This window comes from Acipenser ruthenus, chromosome 18, assembly GCF_902713425.1.
Source record: "Acipenser ruthenus chromosome 18, fAciRut3.2 maternal haplotype, whole genome shotgun sequence".
NCBI lineage: Eukaryota > Metazoa > Chordata > Actinopteri > Acipenseriformes > Acipenseridae > Acipenser > Acipenser ruthenus.
This window is the reverse complement of record NC_081206.1, coordinates 3,079,838-3,105,582: the sequence shown is the minus strand read 5'-3', so window position 1 is coordinate 3,105,582 and position 25,745 is coordinate 3,079,838. Positions and strand designations below refer to the sequence as shown.

The following is a 25,745-nucleotide window of genomic DNA, read 5'->3' as shown; positions in this document are numbered from 1 at the left end:
CCATGTTAAATTGATTTAATTGACATTTGCACATGTTAGCTTTGAAAGCAGATTTATTATGAAAAGAATAATTTTGCAAGCCAGCCGAGACATTTAAACACGCCGTGACTTTTTCTTCATGCATAACCATCCTAATTGACACAGAATAAGCCCTCCTGATTCAGACAGACAGAAACTGCACCTACATGAATATGTAACTCATGCATTTTTCAATTATAATAATGCTATTGAAATTTGTGGATTAAAGGTAATTGTCTGAATTTGTTTTATTAAAAATGCATTGTTTATATATTCATTTGCAGCACAGTGATGCATGTGACATGGTGCTGTATATGCAGACTGAAGTAATTTTTTTAAGTGAGTAGGTGGATTTAAAATGGTCCTTTTCTTCAATAAGTGTTAAGTTTATTTTGCAGGAAATCAGATCCCAGACACAGAACTGGGCAGCAGTGTGGAGTAGTGGTTAGGGCTCTGGACTCTTGACCGGAGGATCGTGGGTTCAATCCCTGGTAGGGTACACTGCTGCTGTACCCTTGAGCAAGGTACTTTACCTAGATTGCTCCAGTGAAAACCCAACTGTATAAATGGGTAATTGTATGTAAAAATAATGTGATATCTTGTAACAATTGTAAGTCGCCCTGGATAAGGGCGTCTGCTAAGAAATAAATAATAATAATAACAGAACAATCAGATTCAAAGTTTTTGCAGTTTACAGGACATTAAATTCCCTTCTGTACAGAGTGTTACCACTCCCCTGTTCCTGGCACTTAACCAATAGTTCAGGGACAACGTTCTGTGGTTACACCTCTTTCATAGGACTGTGTGTGTAATGTTTTTTGTGTTGTGTCCAAAAGATGTGACTAGTGTCATGTGCTGAGGCAGCCTTGAAAATTGCTTGTCAGAATAAAATGATTGTATTCTTAGGATGCTAGCTAGCTATTGTCATGTTATCTTGAGTGTTTCAGTTTCCTCAGCCATCATCCGTTGTTTGTAAGCGAAGTTGCTGTCAGCTTGACGCCTGTGTGGATTTGACTCTTCCTGTTTTTCACAAGAATATGCAACTTGCAGTCAATTACTGTCTGCTTGCAATAAATGTCGGGCAAGTAAGCTGTAGGCCGAGAGTCTGTGACACTAGCCCTTATCAATTGTCAGCAGTGTGTGCAGTTTTGGAACTAGCAGTATGCTATCTCCAATGTTAGTCGCTTTTCAGAAAATAACACGATTGTAGCTCTGCCAGTCCGCACGCTTAGCAATCAGCTATGCAATACTTATTTAATGGTTAATTCATGTTCTCCAACACAGACCTTTGAAATGCTGAAGAGACGCCAGCCAGCGAGTTCTCCTTTCTGCAGTGCAGGCCTTTTGGAAGTTGGGAAGAACTTTTAAGTAAAACCAGTAGAATATAACTGGCAAGCATTAGGACTGCCATTTGTGCAACAGCAACTTGAAACAGGTAGAAAGGGGCAATGACATCACGTTGCCATGGAGTTTTAAATATCAAAGCAGTTTGTTCTATATTAAGAGCACGAGGCTCCTGCAAACAAGAAAGGGAATGGAAGCTGCTGTGTGAGCCTTGAATGAATGTGCAGAAATGTTATGCACATTAGTTATAATGTATATTTCTAGTACAGTTTGACCTAGTTAGACCAATACAATGTAATTTACGCATAATTAAAATAACTTTTTTTCTGGTTGTTCCCAAATTTCACAGTATTGGAAGCTCATTTTCATATCCCAATTGTCTCTTACAATAAATGAACACATTCAGATCAAAGAAATCCTCAAGGAATTCAATGTTTAGTAATTATGAAGAGTATTACAAAAGCTTTAAAAAATGCCGTCAAAATATATGCAATGGGGCACATTTGTTGCCTAGGGAGTCTTTTTCATTTTTGATCTGCTCATTATGGGAAGACACTTTTGCAGTTTTCCCATGGTTATACGAAGCATTTCTCATAGTTTACTATGGTTTGCCATGTTTTTTATTATGCTTTCCCATACCTCTCTGGGTTTTACTTACCATACTTTCACTATGTGTTAACTGGTCTGGATTAACCCATTATGTACCAAATAAATTAAACTTTTGCGGATAACAAGATTAGAGCAAGTTATCATAACAATATGATAAGTCTGCTAAGAAAAAAATAATAATAATAATAATAATCATAACAATATAGTTAAAGAGAAATTTTAACTAACAGGTAGATGCCAGTTAAAAATGCAAAAAAATATATATATATATAAAAAGTAGCCTGTCCTCAAATGAGGACAATGGCACTTAATGGGTTAATTCAGTCTCTACAGGAGACAGGTGACTATGACTTTCATTTTTGTTTAACACTCATAATACTTCATGCCTTTACTAGGGAGATCTGATTTCTTACAATTGTACTGCTTACTCTTCAACTCTGGGTCTCACTGGGGTTCTTCACCTCCAGTATGCAATGTTTGGTATCTGGGGAAAATGGGTAACCCTCAGATGTTAGCTAAAGTAACAGTCAACTATAGATTAGGCCATTTAATTCCAAGAGGCAAAAGCACAAAACATCATTGCTTCTTCTGTCATGCCTTGTCTACAGTGCAATGCCCCATAAACTGCCAAGCTCGTCACACTCATGGGTATTAAGTGACTTGGAGGTGGGATTGGACGATGCCATTGACATCCACCTCTCCTGAGCTGTTGTGAGACGTTGCTGCAGTGAGCCAGCATAATAGACATTCTAAACTGGCTCAGCAAGTCCACCTGACAGATACTGAGGTACAATCTAGCCTGTAGATTCCAAGTGGATTCTAGCTGCACCGTATATCTCCAATCTCACAAAGCAACAGCATAGAAAAACAAGATCAAAGGGACAAGTAATTATGTCTGTGTTGCTTCACCGAGCACCACTTTTTCCTTTGATAATTGACTGAAACAAATCACAGAAAACGCGGCTCATTATTTTGCCTCGAAGACTATTAAATAAAATAGGGCAGCAGTGTGGAGTAGTGGTTAGGGCTCTGGACTCTTGACCAGAGGGTCGTGGGTTCAATCCCAGGTGGTAGACACTGCTGCTGTGCCCTTGAGCAAGGTACTTTACCTAGATTGCTCCAGTAAAAGCCCAACTGTATAAATGGGTAATTGTATGTAAAAATAATGTGTAAAAAATAATGTAATTGTATGTAAAAATGTGATACCTTGTAACAATTGTAAGTCGCCCTGGATAAGGGCGTCTGCTAAGAAATAAATAATAATAATAATAATAATAATAATAAATAATGTGGTTGTTTGTTTCACGCCCCCGGTTCAATAACCGCTGAAATAAGATGTCAGAAGGGCCAACAGCACACATGAGGTAGAGCATACAACTTTATGTGGAAATAGCTTGTGATGTAGTCATTATACTGAAACTCACCAATATTTAAATATTTAACAATAAGGAACGGACTGGCACTGGCTTATAATACATTCCACCTTTGGGGGTCTGGTTTAAAGACCCCCTCAACTGGACACAATTCAGCACCATGGTCAGGGGATGGCCTGGGAGAGTAGATGTTTCTACCCATGAACTGCTACCTTGTTCAAAACTCAATTTGACATGGGGCTGCTGGATTGAGGTGGATAGCATACAAAACAACAAGGTCTCCCAGAATAACAAAAGGCATTCATTTGTCAATTACCAGTAATGAGTTGTTTGTGCTTTTGTAAATAATGCTGCCAGAACAAGCAGGACTTACGGGTGCATCCAACACATTGGCTAGGCTCACGTACTGTTTAATCAGGGATATTACTGTAGCCGTTATTGCGAAAGCTTTTATCTATCGACCCTTAAAGCACAGCAATGACAACAGAGCAAGATTTCCTATAAGGCCATCGCTTTCCTTTAAGTGCCACTGTGAGCTTTATCTATTTAAGGAAGTTGAGACGTGGCTTATATCAGGTACTGTAGCTCTTCAGTTGTAGAGTAGAGCCCTTGTTCTACAAGAGTATGTGTGGTGAACGTACTGGACCTAGTTATCAAACTGCATGTTCTCCAGTTTGTTAAAGTAAACAATTTGTCTCTATTCCATCTTACACTGCTGCGATTTCATATGAAGTAAACATTCGTCTAGGATGCTCTTCTAAATGTAATTATATGAGAACATAAGAACATAATAAGCTTCCACAGGCACAGCATTGATTATAGGAATAATAAGGGTTGAACGTATCCTTAATTAATGCTTAGCTCATTTTAATTTAATATGAATTAAGCAAATTCAGTAGGAAAGGATGTGGTAGTTCATAATTACATTTTTATCTTTAAAATTGTTACCAACAGCATCCGTGTATATCAGGGGTCTCCTATCCTGGTCCTGGAGGGCCGCTGTCCCTCCTGGTTTTTGTTCCAACTGTACCCTAAATTACTTAACTGGACCAATTAAGCTTCTAATACACACCCCTGGTTTGGAGAGTACAATCCGACTACCTGAAGTGCTCTTCAGTTCCATTGTCTCACAGCATTATGAAAGTTCTCTGCACCCTGAAATCGCAGCGTCTTTCCAGCAATGCTCGGTAGGCTTCAGAATTGGAGACATGGAGCACCTGATTAAATAAAATCATAATGCAATCTACCCAAGGGAACAATGTTGAAATTATATGTTATACGGGTGTGTAAACTTAGAAATGTAGTCATTTTTCCAAAATCTGAACTGCAGAGCGGATGTCAGCAAGGACAAAGGCCAGCCCTGCAACATCCACGTGAGCACACAGGGTCAACGACTGAAACTTTCTTTTTTACAATAAGTTGATGGCACTGATGAAAAAGTTTCAGAAATTGTGTGTCTCAGTTCCAGTGGCCAAAAGTGTGCCTGCAGCAGTGTTATGATGTATACTGTTCGGTTTTATTGGCATCTTCTTAAATTAGTCAATGTTTAAAACTACAGCAAATAAGCATCGGTGATTACTTGCATGGTATCCAGCACAGGACCCAGGCACAACTTACTGATCTCCTCTGCCATTAAACTGCAATGCAAAACCAAACAGCGTGGGCTAGTATATTACATTAATGACTTGCTTAATACATAAATAAAGCATTTTTATAAGGAAATTGCTTTGGGGTTTGTAGTCGTTTTTTGTTTGTTTGTTTGTCACTAAAGGTTGAGATAAGAGCAATGCTGTTTTTTTTCTTTTTTCTCTTTATTAAACCATAACAAAACCTTTTTAAAATTCAGAAACATTTAGCAGTAGCTGTGAAAATCTAAATAACCTTTCGTAGATTGCTTTGTGCTTGTCTGCTTTCGCAAACACATTCATTCCAAGTCCAGTCAGACAGGAAGCACTGCTCTCTTGGTCCCTGTGGCACCAGGTTTACAACCTGCTTCTGTTTCAATGTCATCCTTTAGTTTATTGCTCTCAGGTTTGCTCATATACAGTTGCTTATTGCACAATATACTGTACACAATACAGCTGCTTTGTCCTTCATGAAGTGCATAGAGTTTCTTGAAAACAGGGAACAGGGGTTCAAAGAAACTCCTCAAACAGAAAGGTTGTAGCTCCAGCTGACCGCTATGCAGTGCTGAGCTGAAAGTCCTTTTGTGGCAGAGTCTCAGAGATGAATACAATGACTTGATCAGGCTTCATATTAACCAGGCAGCAATTACCTGTGACTACCGTGGTGAAAATACCTGCAATGTTCTGTGAAGTAACTGTTCATCATAAGAGTTAGAATTGAGACTAGGGTTAGGGAAAACAAAACGAAATAGTACAAAATGACTTGTCAATGCTTTTTAACCATGATAATTACTGGTAACTACAAGGCGTTACCAGTCATTTTAAGATTACTGCTTATAACTTTATAATGTAACTGTTCCTTTCAAATGTTTTTTTTTTACTAGTTTTATAACAATACAATTCCTCCAACACACTGCTTGCGTTAAATGATGCCGGTTGCATCTGATATCATGTGCTTCCAATACCTCGAATGTGTCCTTCCCTTTAACACCCCAGGACTGAAATACAGGACCTTCATTCATCTGCAAACAAATTGCTATGCTTGCCGAATGCAGAAGCCGTTGCAAACTAACCATATTTGATTGTTACAGCTCAGAACGGAAGTCAAATGCCAGGAATTATAGTGTATGTTTAAAAGTGTTCTGTAGCTACCTCAAATCAAGTTAAGAGTGTATGTCTCACGCACATTGCTTTTTCAGGGTCGTTCACACAAAGAGTGCAAGAGAAAATACGCTCTCAACTTGATTAGAGTGAGCCACCAAACACTTACAAACATATTATCTAAATAAAAAAAAACAGATGAAAAGCTGATATTAATATAATCTGTTTATGTAGATTCTGTTGTGGTTTAAACATTGAGAATTCTTTGTTCTTAACATTCTGCTGTAAAACTGTCTCGTTTCTCGTTTTAATTCCATCCATGAGAAAACAAAGCACTTCAACGTGTTCCAAGCTCTTGTCTCCAAACTTTTTAGGCCATGTAGTGCATAGAAAAAAACTTTTCCAACAGAACCAGTAATTTGCACAACAGAACACAAGTATCTTTAACAGAGAGGTGATGAGTTTCTGTTCTCTAATTAATGATGAGTGCAGAACCAGGATTGTGCAGTCTGTTGTATTTAAAGGGCACAGACTAGTCTTAAGTAAAGAGACACTACAGATTTGTGTCACATACCTACTGAAACCTTAAACACAACTGACTCACAAAATAAAACTGTGGACCAAATTTGAAGCAAGTAATTTAAAGTCTAATTATTTTAATGCTGTTCAAGTCAGAAGCATTGATTTCTCTGAACCTAGCTGAGATTGGCATGTCAGCTCTTCACATTAGTTTTCGGATTCCAAACAATCAATTACACAAAGACTGATTGCTCTGCATGTAAACACAGTACAAAATCAATCCCATTCAGTGAAATCATGTTGCCTCTTATCCTAATCATGGAGCGATCCAAATGGTACTGCAACCACCTCATGAATATTACACAGGCTCGGCTCATGAATATTAAACAGGATGAGCTCATGATTATTAATGAGCACGTCTGTTACAGTTGTCCCTATCCCCTGCGTGGCAGGTTTTTTTTGCTCTCTGTGTGTACTGAGGAAGGCATTAGCTGGTAGGATTTATTAAATGGGATCCATCCACTGCTGGAGTGAGAGTTTATGTGGTTGTTCTTTTTAACCACAGAGGTCTAGCTAACAGTCTGTCATCTAGGGGTCAGCTTTCCTTGGCGTCCAACATTTGTGGATAGCCTGCACAAAATAAAACCCTTAAGAAACTGAGTGAAGTGGACTGTCTCCAGCCCAGCAACACTGCTCTGAGCTAAAGCTGTCACGCTGGGCCAGTCACCACAATGATGAGACATAAAGGGAAGCAGAGGATTGTCAAAACATGCCGTCCAATTCCCTGCTCTCAAGTTTCTGAAATGGCAGCTTGTGGACTGTTCCCAGGGAGCTCTGCTCCAGCCCTGTGTGCTGGCTCCATTCCTGCTGCCCTGAACCACACAGGCAGCTTGCCATCAGCCCCCCCCCCCCCACCCCTTAGCAGAGTTAAGTGGGCGTTTGGTCTCAGTGCTTTACTTTCACTTGTATGGTTAAAAGACTATATTAAAAAAATAATATGGTACACATTTAGCCTATGCATATGAAAAGTTATAATAAACCCCTAAATGACCATACGAATTGGCCCAATGAGCGGAACCAATCCATCCTTATCTTTAAGCGGTTCTATGAGAGGAAAAATATTAAAATGTGCTCAGAGATTTAGATTATTTCATTGAGTAAATGCAATATAGAGGGAGTATCATTTTTTGAGCCAAAACCATGAATACCCACATTTGATCCCAGAGACAAACTGTCTCTGTTTAGTTTAATGAAGGATAAACCAGGGGCACTTCTAAAACGGTAAACAGAATAAAACGCATGCAGGAGCCTGTCGGGTAAAAATCCTGGAAGCGACACTAACAGGACCTGGAGGCTCTACCTGACAGAGCGGCTTGCTGGACTGTTTATTTTTGGTCTGAGCAAAATGAAAAGCACACAACTGCCTGGCATTCAGCTATGATAAAGGAGAAGCCTGTGGCGCACGCAGTCACATCAAGGTAAGGTAACTGACGTGCACAGTTTTCTGAGTTATTTATTGTCCTGTAAGGAGTTGGTTAATCATCAGGTGATGCAATCTAATGTAATCTCGCATTCTAAAATATGAATTAATTAATAGGAATTGATTAATTGTTCGTGCCGTAAAGACATTATAAAAGAATAGATAGGAAAGTTAACATGGCACATGGAGTGACCATAGAAGATATTTCACAGTTATAATTGCTATTCAAGGATGGCTATTTGATTAAACAAAAACTCACAATAGAAGCTAAGTGGCACAGCTGGCTAATACACTAGCTTCTCTGCTTCAGGAGGCCTTGGGTAAATAGTAAGAGACTTGGGCTGATCTAGCCTGTATTGCAGGGGTCTGTGGCAGACAATGAAGTGAAGAGTGGCTCCTGAAATCAGGTTAAAGCACCTCAACATAGGCTTAGAAAAAACAATGTGAGTAATCGAAATAAGCACCGTTCATAAGAAATGTAAGAGAATAAATGAATAAGAAAGTGTTCATTTGATGCTACTGTCCCTTTAAACATTCAGCAGCTGCGTATTAAAACAGCTTTGCAATTGAACACTAATTCTCAAGCACTCGTTCCGTTGTTGTTTGCTTGTTTGCTTGTTTTTTTGGTAGAAATATAATGTACAATTACGCATCTAGTATGCACATGTTAAGTGCATGAGGAGATCTATGTGAAACAAGGCAGCTAATTCAAAGCCCCCGGGAAGTGTATTCAGGGCGTTCTGTGCATTTGTTAATTGCTTGTCAGGAAGAGGAAAGCTCTCTTAAAATAACAATAGTTGTAAGTTACTATCAAGGTTAAGGTAACATGTGTCATTTAGCTTGCAGTCTTTTTGTATCCTGCACTGTATTACATGAATGTAATTCGGGCCGTTTTGTGTGAAAATGTCCTGTGCGGTCCAAATAACGGGATTCAAAATGTTTAAGAAATAAAGTGAGGGAAGTCAAATCACAATCATTTTAAAGTGGAGAACTACAGACAGATGTACATTGTTTCACAATGTAATTGGAAAGAGGAGAAACCTAAAATTACCAGAATAACTCATAAAGCTGAATTCAAAATGCATGATACATTATAAATACATCAATTTGCCTGCTAGTTAGATATGATGTCTTCAGTGCATAATGAATTTGGGATGTACTAAATGTTTCATATGAAATGTCCCATGGCTGTACTATAAGACAGTGACGATAGCGATCAGTGTGGCGTTGTCAATTGTGAAATGGCTTGGGTGAACATAACACTATAATTGGCTGAACAAGATTCCAAGCAACAGTAGATTGGTTGGCTCTCTTTTGCCTCAACACTAAAAGCAGGTTTTCTTCTGTAGTGGTCCTTCTCATGATAGCAGCTTCATTATGAGTGGGCATCTCAACCTCTATGCAAAGGAGCCAGGCTCATCTGCATTGGTGGTTTCAAATCCCTTTACAGCATCTCAAACCAGAACAACTCAATAATCACATATTTAAAAAAAAAAGACAAGAGAAAGGTGTAAGAAATAAATAAAGTGACATCTGAAACGACAGCGTTTGCTCTTTAAATACAATAACCAGACAGTTCAGACGACAAATACATCAATTTGTCAATTAGATTTGTTAAAAGCCAGGTTGCAGAGAAGGTCAGATTGTCTTTTAGTTTGACTGCTGCGAGGGATATGACTTGAGCAGGAGCCCGAAAGGGATTTGTGACCAGAGACAGAAGTCAAAGCATTAGAAGATTCCCCATTCCAAATCGACAGTGACAAATTATGAAGCTCTGAGCACCAAAGCACAGCTTGGACATGAATCTGCTTGTCTCATCGAGATGAAAGTGTGGATGAATTGAAAATGAAATACAGTGTGCTGCAGCCGGTGAGCTACAATGCACACAGAGATCTGCACTTGAATTTAACGTGAGATGTAAGAAATGATTCAAAGAGACATTTTATCCAGGGTCACCTTTTGTAGGATAGAAAACGTTTCCTGTCCTCTCTGGTTCAATGGGCACAGAATTGCAGCGGATATTTATTTAGTGGGAATCCCAATGCACACTGGGTTGGTTCTTTCTTTCTCAACAGTGACTCATTAATTAAACTTTGCAGATGAGACGGAACAAATAAAAATGTGAGGAATAATAAAAATGAATTCCTTGTGGAATCAAGTTCCAGCAGATCTGGCAACGGAATTTAATATTAAACGTGGGCTTCTTTAATTTATTTTATTTTATTGGACAGTAAAAACGTATTTGAGCTGCGTGAGTGAGCTGATGTAGTTCACTGCTAACCTGCTCGTTTTGAACTCTCCCGGGGGAAACATTGTGTCGGTTACTTACACAGCACTTCAAAACTATCATAAAAAAGAAAAAAGAATACATTGTTTTGCTAACTCTGTATTAATAATTTAGCACTGAATGTGTTTTCTTTTTGTTCATTCCCCCTCTTGAAATGATCTTTCCAATGTGTTTTTATACAGGTGACCTGGCTAAATTGACAATTCATTACTCAATTTTGCCTGACCACAGTCTGACCCCTCTGATTAGGACAGGCCTTAAAATCATTTTTATGGAGGGATGAGAAGTAGCCCTAAAAAGCATTTCGAAAAAGCATCCATCCATTATAAAGTATAGGACAGATAGGGCAGTTAACATGGTACAAGGAGTGGCCAGAGGGGATATCTGCACTGCTATAATTACAATACAGGGAAGGGTGTGCCTGCTAAACCCACACAATATTTACAATGTTTACAGCATGCATGGTGTTTGCACTGCCACTGTTAGTCTTGAACTCGCTCTTTATTGAAAGATGCGTGAGAAGGAACTACAAACTCCCTTTAAAAGCAGTTGAAAGAATTCATTTGGATTACTGAAATGAAAACAGATTTTTTTTTTTTTAAATAACCCTAATAAAACATTCAAAATGACATTTGATCTTAGTGAAGGTGTGAACACTTCCCCTCTCCATAAAATGGGAAGTTGTATAAAACACTGCCTGGTTAAACAATAGATAGCTGAATTGAATTGCTTTAGGGATTAAAGGTGCCGGCCCTACACACACACACATGGTGATACATAAAACAGATACATAGATAGAAGGCTGAAGGGGATATTCTGTGGATTAAACACCAGTGGAACACGGAATGCTTGTGAGCACCAGAGTATTGTCTGAAGATGGAAAATTCCATGGAATTAGAGTGTTTTCACAAGGAGACTGTTGCAGGGATGCTGTGCATGCTCCTGTCAAAGTCTCTGCACAAATACATTACTTTTATTGCCTTTAAATAAGGGGGTTGTTTTTTCATATAGATAATATATTCCTGCTACTGTATAAGTATGTCCCCTGAGCAGCACTGATATAGCACTGAAGATAACCAGCATATACAGTTTATTATCTGTTGTGCAAGCCTGATACTGATACTGTGGCACATTGTTGAGCAACGACACTGTGGAATATTGACTCAAAGCAACTTGGTGGAAGGTAAGAATTCTGAAGTGATAGAGATCATGGTTTCAGATTAGTCTTCATCCTCTGCGAGAGAAATGCCTAGGAGTATTTTTTGTCTTAACAGGACTTATAAATAACAATTGCCCTTTCGCTTTTTCAGGCAGAAAATGTTAAATGAACATGCGCTCGTGGTTTAACCTGGGGAGAATGTAAAAGCGCAGTTTTCAGTTTAAACGTTTAATGTTGGATTTGCTGACTGCCTCGGAGCCAACCTGTCAAGCCAGCTTGGTGTGACATTCTCATTTCAATGACCTTCCGTAACCACATTAGTACTGTAGGGATTCATATAATGTAATAATAGAGACAGGGAACTGTAGCACTATGAAATCATTCATATAGCTTCAAAAGGAATATCTGAATAACTTGCACAACCCAGTGTGAACTGTCTGCTATGTATAAATTGAATTGGATTTGCAGCCATTACATTAAAGTGGTACTGAGTGATTTTGGCTAGTGTGCTGTGCATGGGTGATTTTGCCACATGCGATTGTTAAAACAGATCACTTTTAGATCTTTCTAACATCGTTTATTCATAATGATTTATGGACGAAAGGCATAGAAAAGGGTAGCAGAGCACTGGAAAAGCATGGCCAAAGCATGGTCAAGCACAGACAATGACCACAGTGTGGTAAAAATGAACATGGAAACCATAAGCGTATGTGAGAGTAAGAATGTAGACTGTAAAATGACTGCGCACACTTTTTATGGTAAACTCTTATAAGAGTCGGGTGACATGCTTCCTAGCTGATGAATCCCAGCTGATAAGTTTTAATTACAGAACTGCAACGGAACGCATGCAGCTTCTATCTTGCAGCATTGGCCTTCAATCATAAACACGGAGAGCAAGAGTAGAACTATGGGTTGCACTGAAAGAGTTGTGTTGTGATTCGGACTGATGCATATCTGGTATCTCATATTAAGCAGACGCACTGTGGGAGTGCCAGTTATGAGGTGGTTATTTTTAAGTTCCTAAAAGAATATGAACAGGTAGCCACTTTCTTTATCCATCAACGGTCGTAATTCTTTGTAAAATGTTTTTTTTTTATATATAACAATAATAAAATTAAATACAATTTCTTTGCCCTTTAAGTTTATTTGCTTGACAATCCAGACCCCCGTCCTCATGCACATGGATGAGCGTCCTCAGTTTCAAATCGTTTCTGCTTGTGTCTGCACTGCAGAGAATGAAAGGAGAATGAAATGATGGCTTCACATACAACCTGGTATCCTGCATTTCAGGGCTTACAAAAGCTGACAAACACACACACACACACACGCGCACACACACACACACACACACACACACACACACACACACACATATATATATATATATATATATATATATATATATATATATAGTATTGTATCAACTGTGGTAAAGCACAGACTGTGGAAGGGATATATAATGAAAAATGATGTCAAATACATGTAACTGATGTAAAAGTCTAGTCATGCACATATCTTAAACAACAAATAGAGACATTAGACAAGGACGGACTTGGATATTAACCTGGCCATTCTGCTCCATCAGACCCAATCAAGTTCAGCAACTCCTGAGTAGTGGTGCATTCAGGGATGTAAAGAAAGGTTACATTTAGTGCTTTTAGACAAGGGGGTATGTTTTGTTTGCTTGGAATGCAATCGAATGTCTCAAACTAGAACATATAGAAGATATATAAATTACATTTACATTTGCAGCAGTATGCTTGGGATTATAGAGTGTCTTGGTTCACAGCCCAAGGAATCCTCGCTTTCTAAATACATTGATCTATGATCCTTTATGCAATGGCCTCTTTGATCACACAACACCCAAAACATGACTAATCTTTAATAAAGGCTTGGAGCCTAAGGATCTATTCATGTACAATATAATATACGTATCCAGTTTGTCTGAATGAAATTAAACTTGTGTTGCATTTTCTAAACAAAAAGCATTTCTGCAATTAAATGCAATCAGGCTATGAGCAGGATTGGATTCGCAGGTAATACATTTTTGAATGAATGCATTTCTAGTCTGTGGTTTTTGAATATCAAACTCTTTTCTTTTTTTAAACCATCAAAACAAAGGGCCCTTTACAATTAATAGAAATGTTTTTTTTTGTTTTGTTTTGTTTTTTTGTGACGCCTTACTTCCAAACAAATATACATGTAAATGCAATCTTAGTATAAAAAAAGAAGCGGGCAGATTGTGATGCTGGGCAATGAAAAATGTCATTTTCTGATACGGCGCTATTATAAGATCATTAGGGTTTTCTCTGAGCAAAGTCCTGCTGGTGGAATTGGGTAATGAAAGTGCACCCTGCTGCCCGTTTATTTCGTGCCTCATACAGGCAGAAGCGAGGAAGCATATTGAGGGGATTAAACATCTGGAACGTAAAATGAATGGACCGAGCAGAGTTCCCTTTTACTGCAGTGTATGGCTTTTAGATCCCACGCAGAAACTCATCTGAAATATCAACCTCCCTGTTGTTCTTCAGGAACTGACACATTTCCCTTTATATAAACATGACAGGCTGTACCCCTCAAAGCCCTGTACTCCAAATCACCTTGTTAGCGTGATTTTCTCAGAAAAGAAAAACACCTCCAAACAATATCCTAACGGATGTGTTATTGTTGCTTTCCGGTTTATCATTTTGGGATTCAGTCATCACATCCAGGTTTAAGGATTTGTTTAAAGTTCTGAGCACTCCGACCTGTCTTCCCTCTAAATTCAGCCGGTACTCTGCCCATAGCTGACAGAAGAAATACATCAGTGAGGGTGTATAGTGATATTTCTCTCCCAAGCTAAGTTTCTGTTTAAGTTCTTTCTCGTTAGTTAACTAATGACTATTGGAGTAAAAAGCTTATCAAATCCAACTCACTTAGGACATATTAAATAGGTGTGCAATATTGAGACATGATCTGCAATCTGTGGCTTCACCTTGGAAAGTGTTCCTTTTCCTCCTCCTCCTCCTGGTTTATAGAAGCACTGGATTGCTGGTCCTTCTCACACACACATGGTGCATGGTACATGCACTGGAGATCACTGTTCATTAAAGTATTAAATGGGGTACATGGGTCACAATGACCCCCGCAGTTAAAAGGCTGGGGTGTTCCTGTTGGGCCATCCTGGGAAGAAAAATTGAAACAAAAAAAAAAAAAATTCAAATTTGTTTCCATTTTATGCAGCTGGATTAATCCTCCATAAATCTCTCCTATTATTCACTGTTCTGTTCCTACTCGTTATTCAGCCATAGCTAGCCCCCAGGCAAACAAACTCAGACTTGAAAGTGTCTCTGCTCTGTGAAACACTCTATAGCCTAGCGCTCCTGGAATAATCATCACATGCCCACTCAAATCTCTGTTCATAAATCGCACTTTTGAAAGGCAAGTGCCAAAAGCACGATAGAAATCTCGGAGCAGGGTATTTTCTTTCTCTGACAGGAGATCGAGGAGCGTGGTTTATTTGATTGGGGCTCTTTTGCAAAAGCATGATCACAGAGAAAGAGGATTAAAGTGCTCCACAAAAAAGAAAAAGAAAAAAGATTACAGCCTAATGCACCTGAACTTGTGTGCTTTCAACTGGCTTAATGACCGAAAGAAAACACCCTAATCATCTCTTAAGGAGGCAGTGGTCCAGGGCTTGTAAACAGAAGCTCACCAGTTCAAATCCCACCTCTGCCACTTACTGACTCACTGTGTGACCCTGAGCAAGGCACTTAACTTCCTTGTGCTCCATCCTGCGGATGAGATGTTAAATCAATGTCTTATTGTAAGTGACTCTGCATATAATGCACAGTTCACAACCTACCTCTGTAAAGTGCTTTGTGATGGTGGTCCACTATGAAAGGTGCTATATAAAGATATTATTATTATTAAAGTCAGTTTCTAGCACTATAAAATCTATTTATAATAAACGTTCCACCGCCATTCCAGCAAATATGATCATTAAGGAGGCTGTGTGGTCCAGTGGTTAAAGAAAGGGGCTTGTAACCAGGAGGTCCCCGGTTCAAATCCCACCTCAACCACTGACTCATTGTGTGACCCTGAGCAAGTCACTTAACCTCCTTGTGCTCCGTCTTTCGGGTGAGATGTAATTGTAACTGACTCTGCAGCTGATGCATGGTTCACACACCCTAGTCTCTGTAAGTCGCCTTGGATAAAGGTGTCTGCTAAATAATAAACAAAATTAAAATAAGGGCAGGGTTGTGATCTCTCCATTCCATGCTCAGTCTTTAATTGTCATCATTGATCTCTGTGTGGACACTGGAGCAGCCACTTTGCCTGCTACCTTTTTGGAAATGTACCCTATTTTTGGAACATTCGGCCTGAACTCAGAGATTGAAACTGATCAGTGATTGAACTTGCTTAGTCCACAAGCACTTTGCAGTAGATCTTGAATGCATTTAGTGGTCTGTTCTGAAATAGCATTGCTTAAATGAGGACTGGGGTTCAACGACTGCAGGAACATATTGTTTTGCAGGAAGTGGACAGGATACATTTTGTTTGGCAGAAACAGGCACAAGTCCTCATATCAACTCTAAGCACAGGAAAGGACCGAAACACAGCCAAGGCTCTAATATATTCTTTTGTGAGCCCCACTTGCCTACTGCTTGTTACTGATTGTAGGCTGCGGTTTGCTCCTTTGCTATGTGCCCCTGACATGAGGAATTGTTCTCTATATATATGATCTCTCAGCAGCTGCTAGCTTTCCTACCAGATATCCAGCTAGGAACTAAAACCTCAGAACAGGTGTGTAGCAGTTATATTCATTTAAGAGTGTAGACGACACTCACTCAAGTCAGGAAAATGACTGTAGCTTCTTTTGATTAGTACCTTCTTCACCCACGCACTTACATACAGTATGACTACATTACAAGGAGACTCACTCAGCTTGTCTTAAGAAATCAGGTCCAGACCAACTGGAAAACATATTGAGGAGCACTGATCTACCGCTACGTCTAATAGTTTTGACACCGATGCCCTCTGCTGGCGAAAAGGTTGTAATACAGTATACAGAACAAAACGAAGTCTACAGTGTAGTTAGTAGTAGACTATTGCTTTATTATTAGTATAAGTACTGTTAGCAGTGAAAAGCAAAATACACTACAATTCTTTAATACAAAACATTTACCTTTCAAGAAATGTTCGCAAAATGTAAAAATATATAAATAACGTCGCTGAGCGGGTACTGTAGATTATATCAAGATTATATATCGAATATTCTGCATTACGTTTTGTTTTGTTTTCATTGAAAACACACATTTTCATAAATGTTATAAACGTAGTAGTATTGTACTTTTTTTTTCATGTCTGTAGTACCCGAACTAATTATCTACAACGTAGGCTAACTGCTACCCGAAGCAAACCGCTCACAACTGTCATACCTGATTCAAACTGAAGAAGAAAGTGCTATATGAGGCGTTAAGTCACGTCAGTTTCTTTGTAATGGTAAAACAAAGACATGTATTCCTTATTTTATTATGGTGCACGTTACAACATGTCCTTCTTCACCATGTGTCACTTGTTTTACCCTGCACTGCGCTTGACTGAGATGCAGAACTGCCTGCTTTGCTCTGCCTCGCGTTTGCTGCTGGCTCGAGCGGTTTTTTTTTTTGGGTTTTTTTTTGGCCGCTGTTTTTTAGGCGCCATCTCAATTTTATTTCTGCAGGTAAGATTATTGTCCGCTCGTTTTAATGAAAAACTACTGTATTTACATATTTTTTTAAAATAAATTGCTGGTAATTTGCCATGCTTGTTATTGTCGAAAGGAATGTAGAATTATAATAAAATGTCTAAGGTATTTAAATTAGGTTTTGTTGTGTCGCGTACAAATTTATCTTATTAAGACACCGCTTTCTTTTTCATCTTCCAGTAACCAAGTGAATAATTGTTAGTGGTTTGCATAGAAAATGCGTATTATGGCGTGTTTTTCATTTAATCTGGAATTACGGTGATTTTACGCCGTTTACGTAATCGTATGAAGGCGTATCCAGGCACATACATTTAAAACAAATAGCGCTCATTAAATAAAGCGGTGCCAGTTGTTTTCGAAAGACACGTACTAGTCAAACAGCTAATTTAACAAGGAAGGCATTTAGAGCAATTAAACTTTGCTCATGTTCAGTTAAAGGCATTTCGTATTTGGTCCCCGGCTGCCTGTTGTTAGCTTTCTGTAAAAATCTAAGGTTGTGGTGTAGGCCTTGTAACTATGTTTCTTACCGACGTAAAACGTGTAAACGTGTTGCCCACCTGCTCAAATAAAATGTTTGAATTTGTTTATTTTTGTGTTTACAGCAGGTTTAGAAACGCCAGATTAGCTGCAAGATGTTTTACACACAGTTGTTTATGTCCAAACGCGGCCCTCTGGCTAAAATATGGCTGGCCGCTCACTGGGAAAAGAAGATTACAAAAGCTCATGTTTATGAGTGCAATCTGGAGACTACAGTTAAAGATATACTTTCACCAAAGGTATGGGGGTATAATTTATAGAAAATAAATACAAAGCATACACAATAACCAACGTTTGCAATACACACTTATATTTAGCAACATTGTTGACATAAATGTGTAGTTAGATTATGCCGCTCTGTGTAAATAATAAAAAAAAAATTCAATTCAGTGACTGTAAATGTTGTTTTAAATGTTAGATTGCTTTATGTTTTGTTTTTTTTTGTTTTTTGTTTTTTTTATCTAGATGAAAATTGCTTTGAGAACATCAGGACATTTGCTTCTAGGAGTTGTGAGGATCTATTCCAGGAAAGCAAAATATCTCTTGGCAGACTGCAATGAAGCAGTTGTTAAAATCAAAATAGCCTTTCGTCCAGGTCATTATTATTATTATTATTATTATTATTATTAGCACCATTAGTACCTAAAAGCACACTGACAGGAGGCTTGCATCCTAATCTGCCAATAATTGTTTTTTTCTCATGTCATTTTTTTCCCAATAAAATTAAAATACAGTTGTATTATGTAACAAGAGACTACGGGCCATGGGGTCTGTTCAGAATTTGGCACATTTTCAAGATAGGTTATGAAAATCAAACGTTTTATATGTGTATTCTATTTATTGTATATGCCTTTAAAAATAGATACATGCCAATTATAATGATTTAAACAACATGTATTATCATTTAGATCAGCCTCAGTCTGGATCAATGGAATAGACCCCCGAAACAGACATAACCTAGATCTGTTTATTTCTTTTAAAATATATTTTGTAGGTATAACAGATCTCTCTGAAGATAACCTGGAAGCTCCCTATAAAGCCATTACCTTGGTTGAGGACTTCCGTGACTTTGAATCACAGCTGCCTGACGTGAAGTAAAGTGCTTATGTTTACTGGATACTATACAGCATGACCTTGCAACAATTAGGACAGTCACCAATATTGCCTTTAAGTAAAAAAGAAAAAAGTTACTGTAAATGTAACTGTACAGTATGCACTGAACTATATCTTATGTCCAATTTGTTAACCCTTTATTGTTGGTTTCTAGTGCCATTGAAGTTACTGAGCATTTTACTCTGAACCAAAGCAGGACCGAAGAAATCACTCTTAAAGAAGATTATGGAAATAACTTTCTTATTTATGATGATAACTTTGGTAAGGATTGTTTAGGAAAAGTAAGCATTGGTATTTTAAAAAAAAGTTGTTGTTCATATAATTTGCACATTGTAAGGCATCAGTTGAAGTGGCCCTGGCATGTAAAATATTTTTTATTTTGTTAGAAATTTAAATGTTAGAAAGAGGCACCTTGAATAAATAAAGTTCCTTTGGTGACCCAATGTTTTACTACACATAGCTTGAAGTCAATTTTAGATGCTTGAGGGACATGGCAGATTGTTGTTTTTAACTGTGATTTGTATAAATATATATTTCAGATTAGAAGTCATTGATAAACAGAAAAGGTTCAAAGGTGCAGTGTATTGAAAAGCTCAAGTAAGGTGCATGATATACTTTAGTTAAGGTATTTTTAAGGTATTTGTAGCTTTTTTATTTTGTCTTGCTTTCCAGGAGATGATCACTTCAGACAAGGTGGTCATTTTGATGATAGTGTGCGTATAAGCACGGATGAATCCCTCCTGCCTAGTATTGAAAGCCTGACTGAAGACAGACTTAAAGCTGATGGCTTTGGTGATGAAGAAGGTGGATTTGATATTTTGGGTATGCTTTTTCTAAATTACATTGGCTTAAAAGAGAAAGGCACGAAACAACTTAGTTACAAGAAGATTAGTTTCTTGCTTCCTATTATTTAGAAAATTTCCCTTTGCACTTGCTACAAAATTGAGGCCAATAGATCTGTCTCATGGTGAGTTTGAAGTCACCCTGCTATGATATAAATATTTATTGATAATCTTTTTTTTGTGATCAAATTATTAACACTGTGGTTTGTTTAATTGCATATCCAGCAAACGGCTTAGCGGTTTAACTAAAGTATTCAGAAGTCAAATGTCTGAGTGGATAACCATGAGACATGGTGCGAAAGACTTCATTAAATTATAGTTTATGCGCAAAATTGATGTGAAATTTAAAACATTCTAATCAGTAAAACAATGAACAGGTGATGCTACTGGTACTGTGTGCTGAGTCTACTGAACAATTATGCGGCTCAGTGAATAACTAAATTACAATTACAGCTTATATATAGTGAACAAATACCACTTTAAAGCACCTCATTACTCAATGACATTCTCTTATTTTCTGCACTACATGTGAAATAGAGGATTAATTTTAGGCCCCACAGATTAAAAAAGGCCTTGCAAAGAGAATGTATAAAATGTGAATTTATAAAGATCTTCATTCTGTATTTGTAGTGCGTGCTAACATACCTGGTCAGGAATATGTACTGTATGCATTGCTTATTATTATTATTATTATTATTATTATTATTATTATTATTATTATTATTATTATTATTATTATTATTATTATTATTATTATCCAAATATGTAAAAAAAAATGTGTTGGAGGTTCAAGGTGTATTATTTTTAATCCTTTAGATTTTGTTCTTGACGGAGAGAATCCATTAATTGCAGACGTTCTTGCTGAGGATGTGGGTGTGGCGATCCCAGAGCCTCTTCTTGATGAAAATAATAATGGTATGTTAGTTTTCTTTTTGTTAAAAAGACAGGTATGATTTCTTTTTAGCTGTTTTCAGGCCAGCACGCTCTGCAGTGATTTTATTGTTGCACTGCATTGTTGATCTATTCTGCCATCTGGCAATAAAGTTCAATACATAATTTTTTTCTATTTATTTTTTCATCAAAACAATACATTTATACCACTGTGAAAAAAAATGCGAAGAGAAAAAGAAAACCAAATAAAACCATGATTACATAGATTTTTACCAAATTACCAATTAGGAGTGAGTTGGCATTAAAAAATGACATTGAAAGAAGTCCATTTTATCTTTAATAAAAACTGAAAACTGCACTTAGCCACTGTTTTGCTCAGTTTACACATTGATGGTGGTAATGTAAAAATAATTAAATTTAACATGAAACTGATTATAATGTCTCGTATTACATTTTTAAAACTATTTCATGTATTGAATGACAAAACTAGGTCCAGTAAGTGCAACAGGCAAACACAGCACCCAGTAAAGTATGAATATGGTTGACAGATTCTGTGAATCTTTTCTTTATAGCAGATAGAGAAAATCCTGCCTCTGATAAACCAGCAGAGGATGCTCCAACACTACAGGAAACAACTCTGCTGGCAGATGAGGAGGAGGGATTTGCACTGGAACCTGTTACAATGACTCGTAAGACATGGCTAAAACAACTTATTTTAAATGTGATGTTGTATGCGCAGGTTGTTCTAGATTACCTATTATACAGGTATATCAAAAAAAGTATATATTGTTTATGCATTGGGTGTTGTAAAATGCAATAGAAAGGAACTGGAATCGATGTTCATATTAAAGTTGTACAGCTTTGTGAACGCTAAGTCACTCCAACACTATGATCCCTAAAAAGGCAGGAGTGTGAATTTTTTAAACAAATTTTTTCAGCCAATTTAGAACGAAAAAGGGGCAAGAGGAAGAGGAAACTTGTTGTGGATGAAACAAAGGAACTGTCAAGTGAAACCATCAGAGATCAGATCACAGACTGTACTGATATCACCAGTACGTTAGATATTGCTCCTCCTACTAAGTCGCTGATGAAGTGGAAAGAGACTGGTGGGGCGGATAAGCTCTTTTCACAGCCAGGCTTTAGTTTAATGAGCAGTCAGCTACAAAAGGTAACACAACCAGTTATTCCCTTTAAATACTACCCTGTTTAGTTTTTTTTAAATAGGATAAACGTGGTGAACTTTAAAGTGCTTGACATGTTTTATACTATTTTAAACCTGTCACCTATAACAGAAATACGTGTTGTTCTGTTTTGTTCTGTTTTGCTTTGTATGACAGCATTGTACTTGTGGAAAGACAAACTGAGTGTTGCAGCCAGAATTGAAAATATTTAATTAGAAAATATATGCATTGTAAAGAATATTTGTTTGATGCTAAATATTAATACACTTGCCTTTAGCCGTTTGTCTTAACTCATATGATATAGGAATGTAAAATATTAATTTCAATATTTTAATAGCTTTTTCCAAGAGATTTACTACCAGGGAATTTAAAAGGTTATGGGAATGATGAGGAACAGGAGAGAGAAGAGATGCGGAAGCAACAAAAGGACAAAAAATTGGATGATACCGGTCAGTCTTCATGAACATCCCACATCCAAGGCTCAAAAAATTTTGACTATTGTTTTCTTCCATTTTTGCATCACTGAACAGCGCCTGCAGCTTGCCTTCTGCATAAAGTTTTGAAGGTTGTAGAGTTATCTACATAATATATCATAATATTACATTTTTTTGTTATATATTTTGAAAATATACAAACACAGAATTGGTCAATATATATGAAGGCATTTGATTGAATTATTGAGACAACAGTATTTCCTTAAAATGCCTTCAGAGCTGGGCTCTGTTCTTTCACTTTTAAGACAGATTTCAGATAGACTAATACAGTATCGTTTTTTATAATAAATGTGTCTGCAGTATGACTCCAAAGTTTAACAAGGTATCATCTTCATTACTTAAGACATTCTGTTCTTTTTCTTTTATGTGGACATTTGTGAAACAGTCATTCTGATGGAGGATCTGAGCCATTTAGATGTGTCTGAAATGCAGAAATCAACTAGACTTAGCATAGATCACACACCACTTTCTAGGGATCTTAACAGACACCATGCAGAATCGGAGAGTGAAGCTGTAAGTTGATGGGTGATGTATTTATGATCAGAGTGGAATGAAGGTAGAGGGTTTTAAAACTTTTAAAAGTCTTTTTTTTTCCTATAATTTTTAATCTTGGCTCTTAACCGGAAATACTCTTGTTAGCCCTTTAAGGGTGAAATTACACTAATGACCTAATATGTTATAAAGCAAATTGCAGTCATCAGTGTTGTAAATGCCGTCTGTAGTTAACACAGCCTTGTAAGTAAGGATACTTGAGTGCTTTAAATGTGTAACCTTTTCCTGGCACTGCCCATGATACCTAATTTTCATCAGTTAAAAAAGGGGGGACTTATTAAGTAATTATACTGATAAAGTGTATTATTCAACACAAGGGGATATACTGCAATATGAAATTGGCCAGAAAGACAGCAAGATAACCATACATTGTGCTCTGTAACCATATTTGCCTGTCATAAATCTGAATGAAATGTTATGTGCTACACAGGGGGTCAGTGAAACCCAGACAGCCTTGCTGGACATGCCGTCTGAGGATTCTATGCTTGTTAATCCTTCCATGGGGCAGGAAAGAGAACTTGACCAAAGTCTAACTCAAATGGAAAAGGTCAGCTGAAAAAAATGGATGATTAGTAATGGTTCTAATTGCGGTTGGGTTTCTTTTATGAATTTATGTTTCTCTATCTTAATAGTATCAGTGGTAATCATTTTGCATTACATGCTTCGCACCAAATTGCTGTAAAGTATCTGTTTTTTTGTTTAAATATCTTTTGGCAAAATAGGCACAAGCAGCACTGGATGGACAGGATTTTGAAGAGAGAAAATTGAACAAGAGAATTCAGCACCTGTTACATACTTTACAAGTAAGTGTTGATAAACATTTGTGCAAGTTATTACAATTAAAAACTACTGCAAGTGACTAACTTTGCATGCTTAAAAAGCACAATATTGTTTATTATGAACCTTTGTAACCTGCAAAACCCTAAAGTTTTAATGGGATAATTCAGTTTTAGACTTAATCAAGCCTGATAATCGATCTTGCACTTTATGTGCAGGTTTGGGTACATCTTAGAGTTACCTATAGCTGGGTATCTCGGGTATTATACAGATTGCATTCTGACACATTAAATAATGAGGACAGTTAAGTACAGTATACAATTTACTGTCAACATGGCCTGATTGGGAATTATCAATCAAGTGAAATAACAAGAGCACACTGCCGTGTTCATTGTTTCTTTGCGCTCAATTTAGATTTTTTTTTCCCTCCACTTGTACAGAAACAAGATCACTCTGGATGCACAGCATTTAATTTGCAAGAACTGTGCAGGAATGAAACCCGTAAACATGCTGCCGCGACGTTCTTCTGCTTTTTGGTGTTGAAGAAGCAGAATGCGATTGAGCTCACCCAGATTAAACCTTATGATGCTATCATTGCAACCCCAGGACCAAACTTTTATAAAAAAAAAAAAAATTTTAAAAAATGAGTAAAAAGAACTTTATTTGGCACAAAAAGAGGTACACTTACTGCTTCTGAATTGTTCTTTGTGTTTGTGTGCAACGGCTTGTATTTATTGCAGCTGCCTTATGGTCTGAATGGCATTATATAAAACAAATTATTTGGATTGAATTCAGACCTAAGTAGCTAAATCCTATCCACTTGTTTTTTAAAAGACAAAAACATACTTTTTTTAATGACGCAAACATTGGAGGTGTTCAATAAGTAAGAATTGTGTTTAGAGTATATTTATAAGAGATTGTTAACATTTCATTACCTGTTCACAAACTGCAAAACACTTCCTTAATAGACAGATATTTTTGTATTTATTTCAGTTCACATGTTAATTCAGTTAATGGTTTGAAGTACTGTACAAAAATAGTTAATTATAATTATATTTTTAATGTTACATAACTTAAAATGTTGAGATCTGAAAACAAATAAATGTTTTCCTGCCAAGTCTTCTGAACAGCCTGGGGTGTGTATGTTTGTCGTTGTTGTTAAAACATAAAAAGACAGTTAACAGCATTTCAAGCAATTCATTATTTCTGCCAGCATAAAAACTAAACGGGTAAAAAGCAAATACATTTAAACTAATTTCAAAGGCTTGAACATTTTACTTACTTAAAGTTCCCGTACTGAAACGCCTAAACTTATGTGCCAGCTTCCTTCCTTTGTACTAAAGGTGTGTCATGAACATCTTGCACTTACACTTCTCAGTATTGAGTTCCAGGTTTCTCAGGTAAAGCTACACTTTTGTGACACCCAAGTTGGCCCACAAAAAAATATATATTTTAAAAAGAAACCTGGAATTCTGTGCTTTTTTTTTCATTCAATTGAGACACAAATCTTTCTAATTTGGGGACACAGTTTTTGTTTTGTTTTTTTCAAAAAGGCTTCGCTGGGAAGACACAAAATACTGTCTGCAATGGTTTCCTGATAAAACAAAACACTGGAAAGGGACATGATGCAGTTAATTTTGGTTCAGGCGGTAGAAGTATTAAACTTTTCTTGGCAGCAGCAATGCCTCCCAGATGTAGCTGGCAGACAGAGAGGCAGAAGGAAACAGGAACACCTCTCCCACAGCTTAGGCCTGTGACTTATGGATGATGTAATTCACACTTGCCTTGTTCCTGTCAACGGCACAGATTTAATGCTCTTAGACACTAGCATTTCTTTCAAGCTTTTGAAGATAGATGATTGTGCATGGCAGATAAACTGTATAATTCAATCGAATATTAAAAGGCAGTATATGCTGTAATACAGATATGATAAGGTGTTTTAACACGAAATGAACAAGGAAAAGTTTTTTTTTTGTGATCAGTTTGTCAGCCGTTTATTTGTAATGCGGCTGCTGAAAATGATTCAGGAAGTAAAACAGAATGAAAATGACAGGTAACAGGGTTGTTGTTCAAATTAGAGGTGGTATTTACCATTTTACCACAGTCATGCATGTC

At 37.2% G+C, this 25,745-nt stretch overlaps 1 protein-coding gene across 2 annotated transcripts; it reads left to right on the top strand.

The window, feature by feature from the left end:
- Positions 1-11,211: 11,211 nt before the first annotated feature.
- Positions 11,212-24,742, top strand: LOC117425078 (double-strand-break repair protein rad21 homolog). 2 transcript variants are annotated; one of them, XM_058990839.1, is made up of 14 exons: positions 11,212-11,539; positions 17,846-18,019; positions 18,246-18,375; positions 18,775-18,874; positions 19,048-19,154; positions 19,566-19,715; positions 20,552-20,650; positions 21,199-21,315; positions 21,565-21,794; positions 22,145-22,256; positions 22,687-22,814; positions 23,284-23,400; positions 23,576-23,656; positions 24,071-24,742. In XM_058990839.1, the coding sequence occupies exons 2-14, from the start codon at positions 17,876-17,878 to the stop codon at positions 24,275-24,277; spliced, it is 1,722 nt and encodes a 573-aa protein (XP_058846822.1). In that variant the 5' UTR covers positions 11,212-11,539; positions 17,846-17,875; the 3' UTR covers positions 24,278-24,742. The 2 variants fall into 2 exon arrangements, with proteins under 2 accessions (XP_058846822.1, XP_058846821.1); XM_058990838.1 differs by lacking the exon at positions 11,212-11,539 and adding an exon at positions 16,991-17,219.
- Positions 24,743-25,745: the final 1,003 nt, after the last annotated feature.

Bases quoted from the DNA above. Each gene is read 5' to 3' on its own strand.
- LOC117425078 (XM_058990839.1), top strand. From the start codon at position 17,876: ATGTTTTACACACAGTTGTTTATGTCCAAACGCGGCCCTCTGGCTAAA. The intron at 18,376-18,774 runs GTCATTATTATT...TATATTTTGTAG, and splicing joins CAAAATAGCCTTTCGTCCAG to GTATAACAGATCTCTCTGAA. The intron at 19,155-19,565 runs GTAAGGATTGTT...CTTGCTTTCCAG, and splicing joins TATTTATGATGATAACTTTG to GAGATGATCACTTCAGACAA.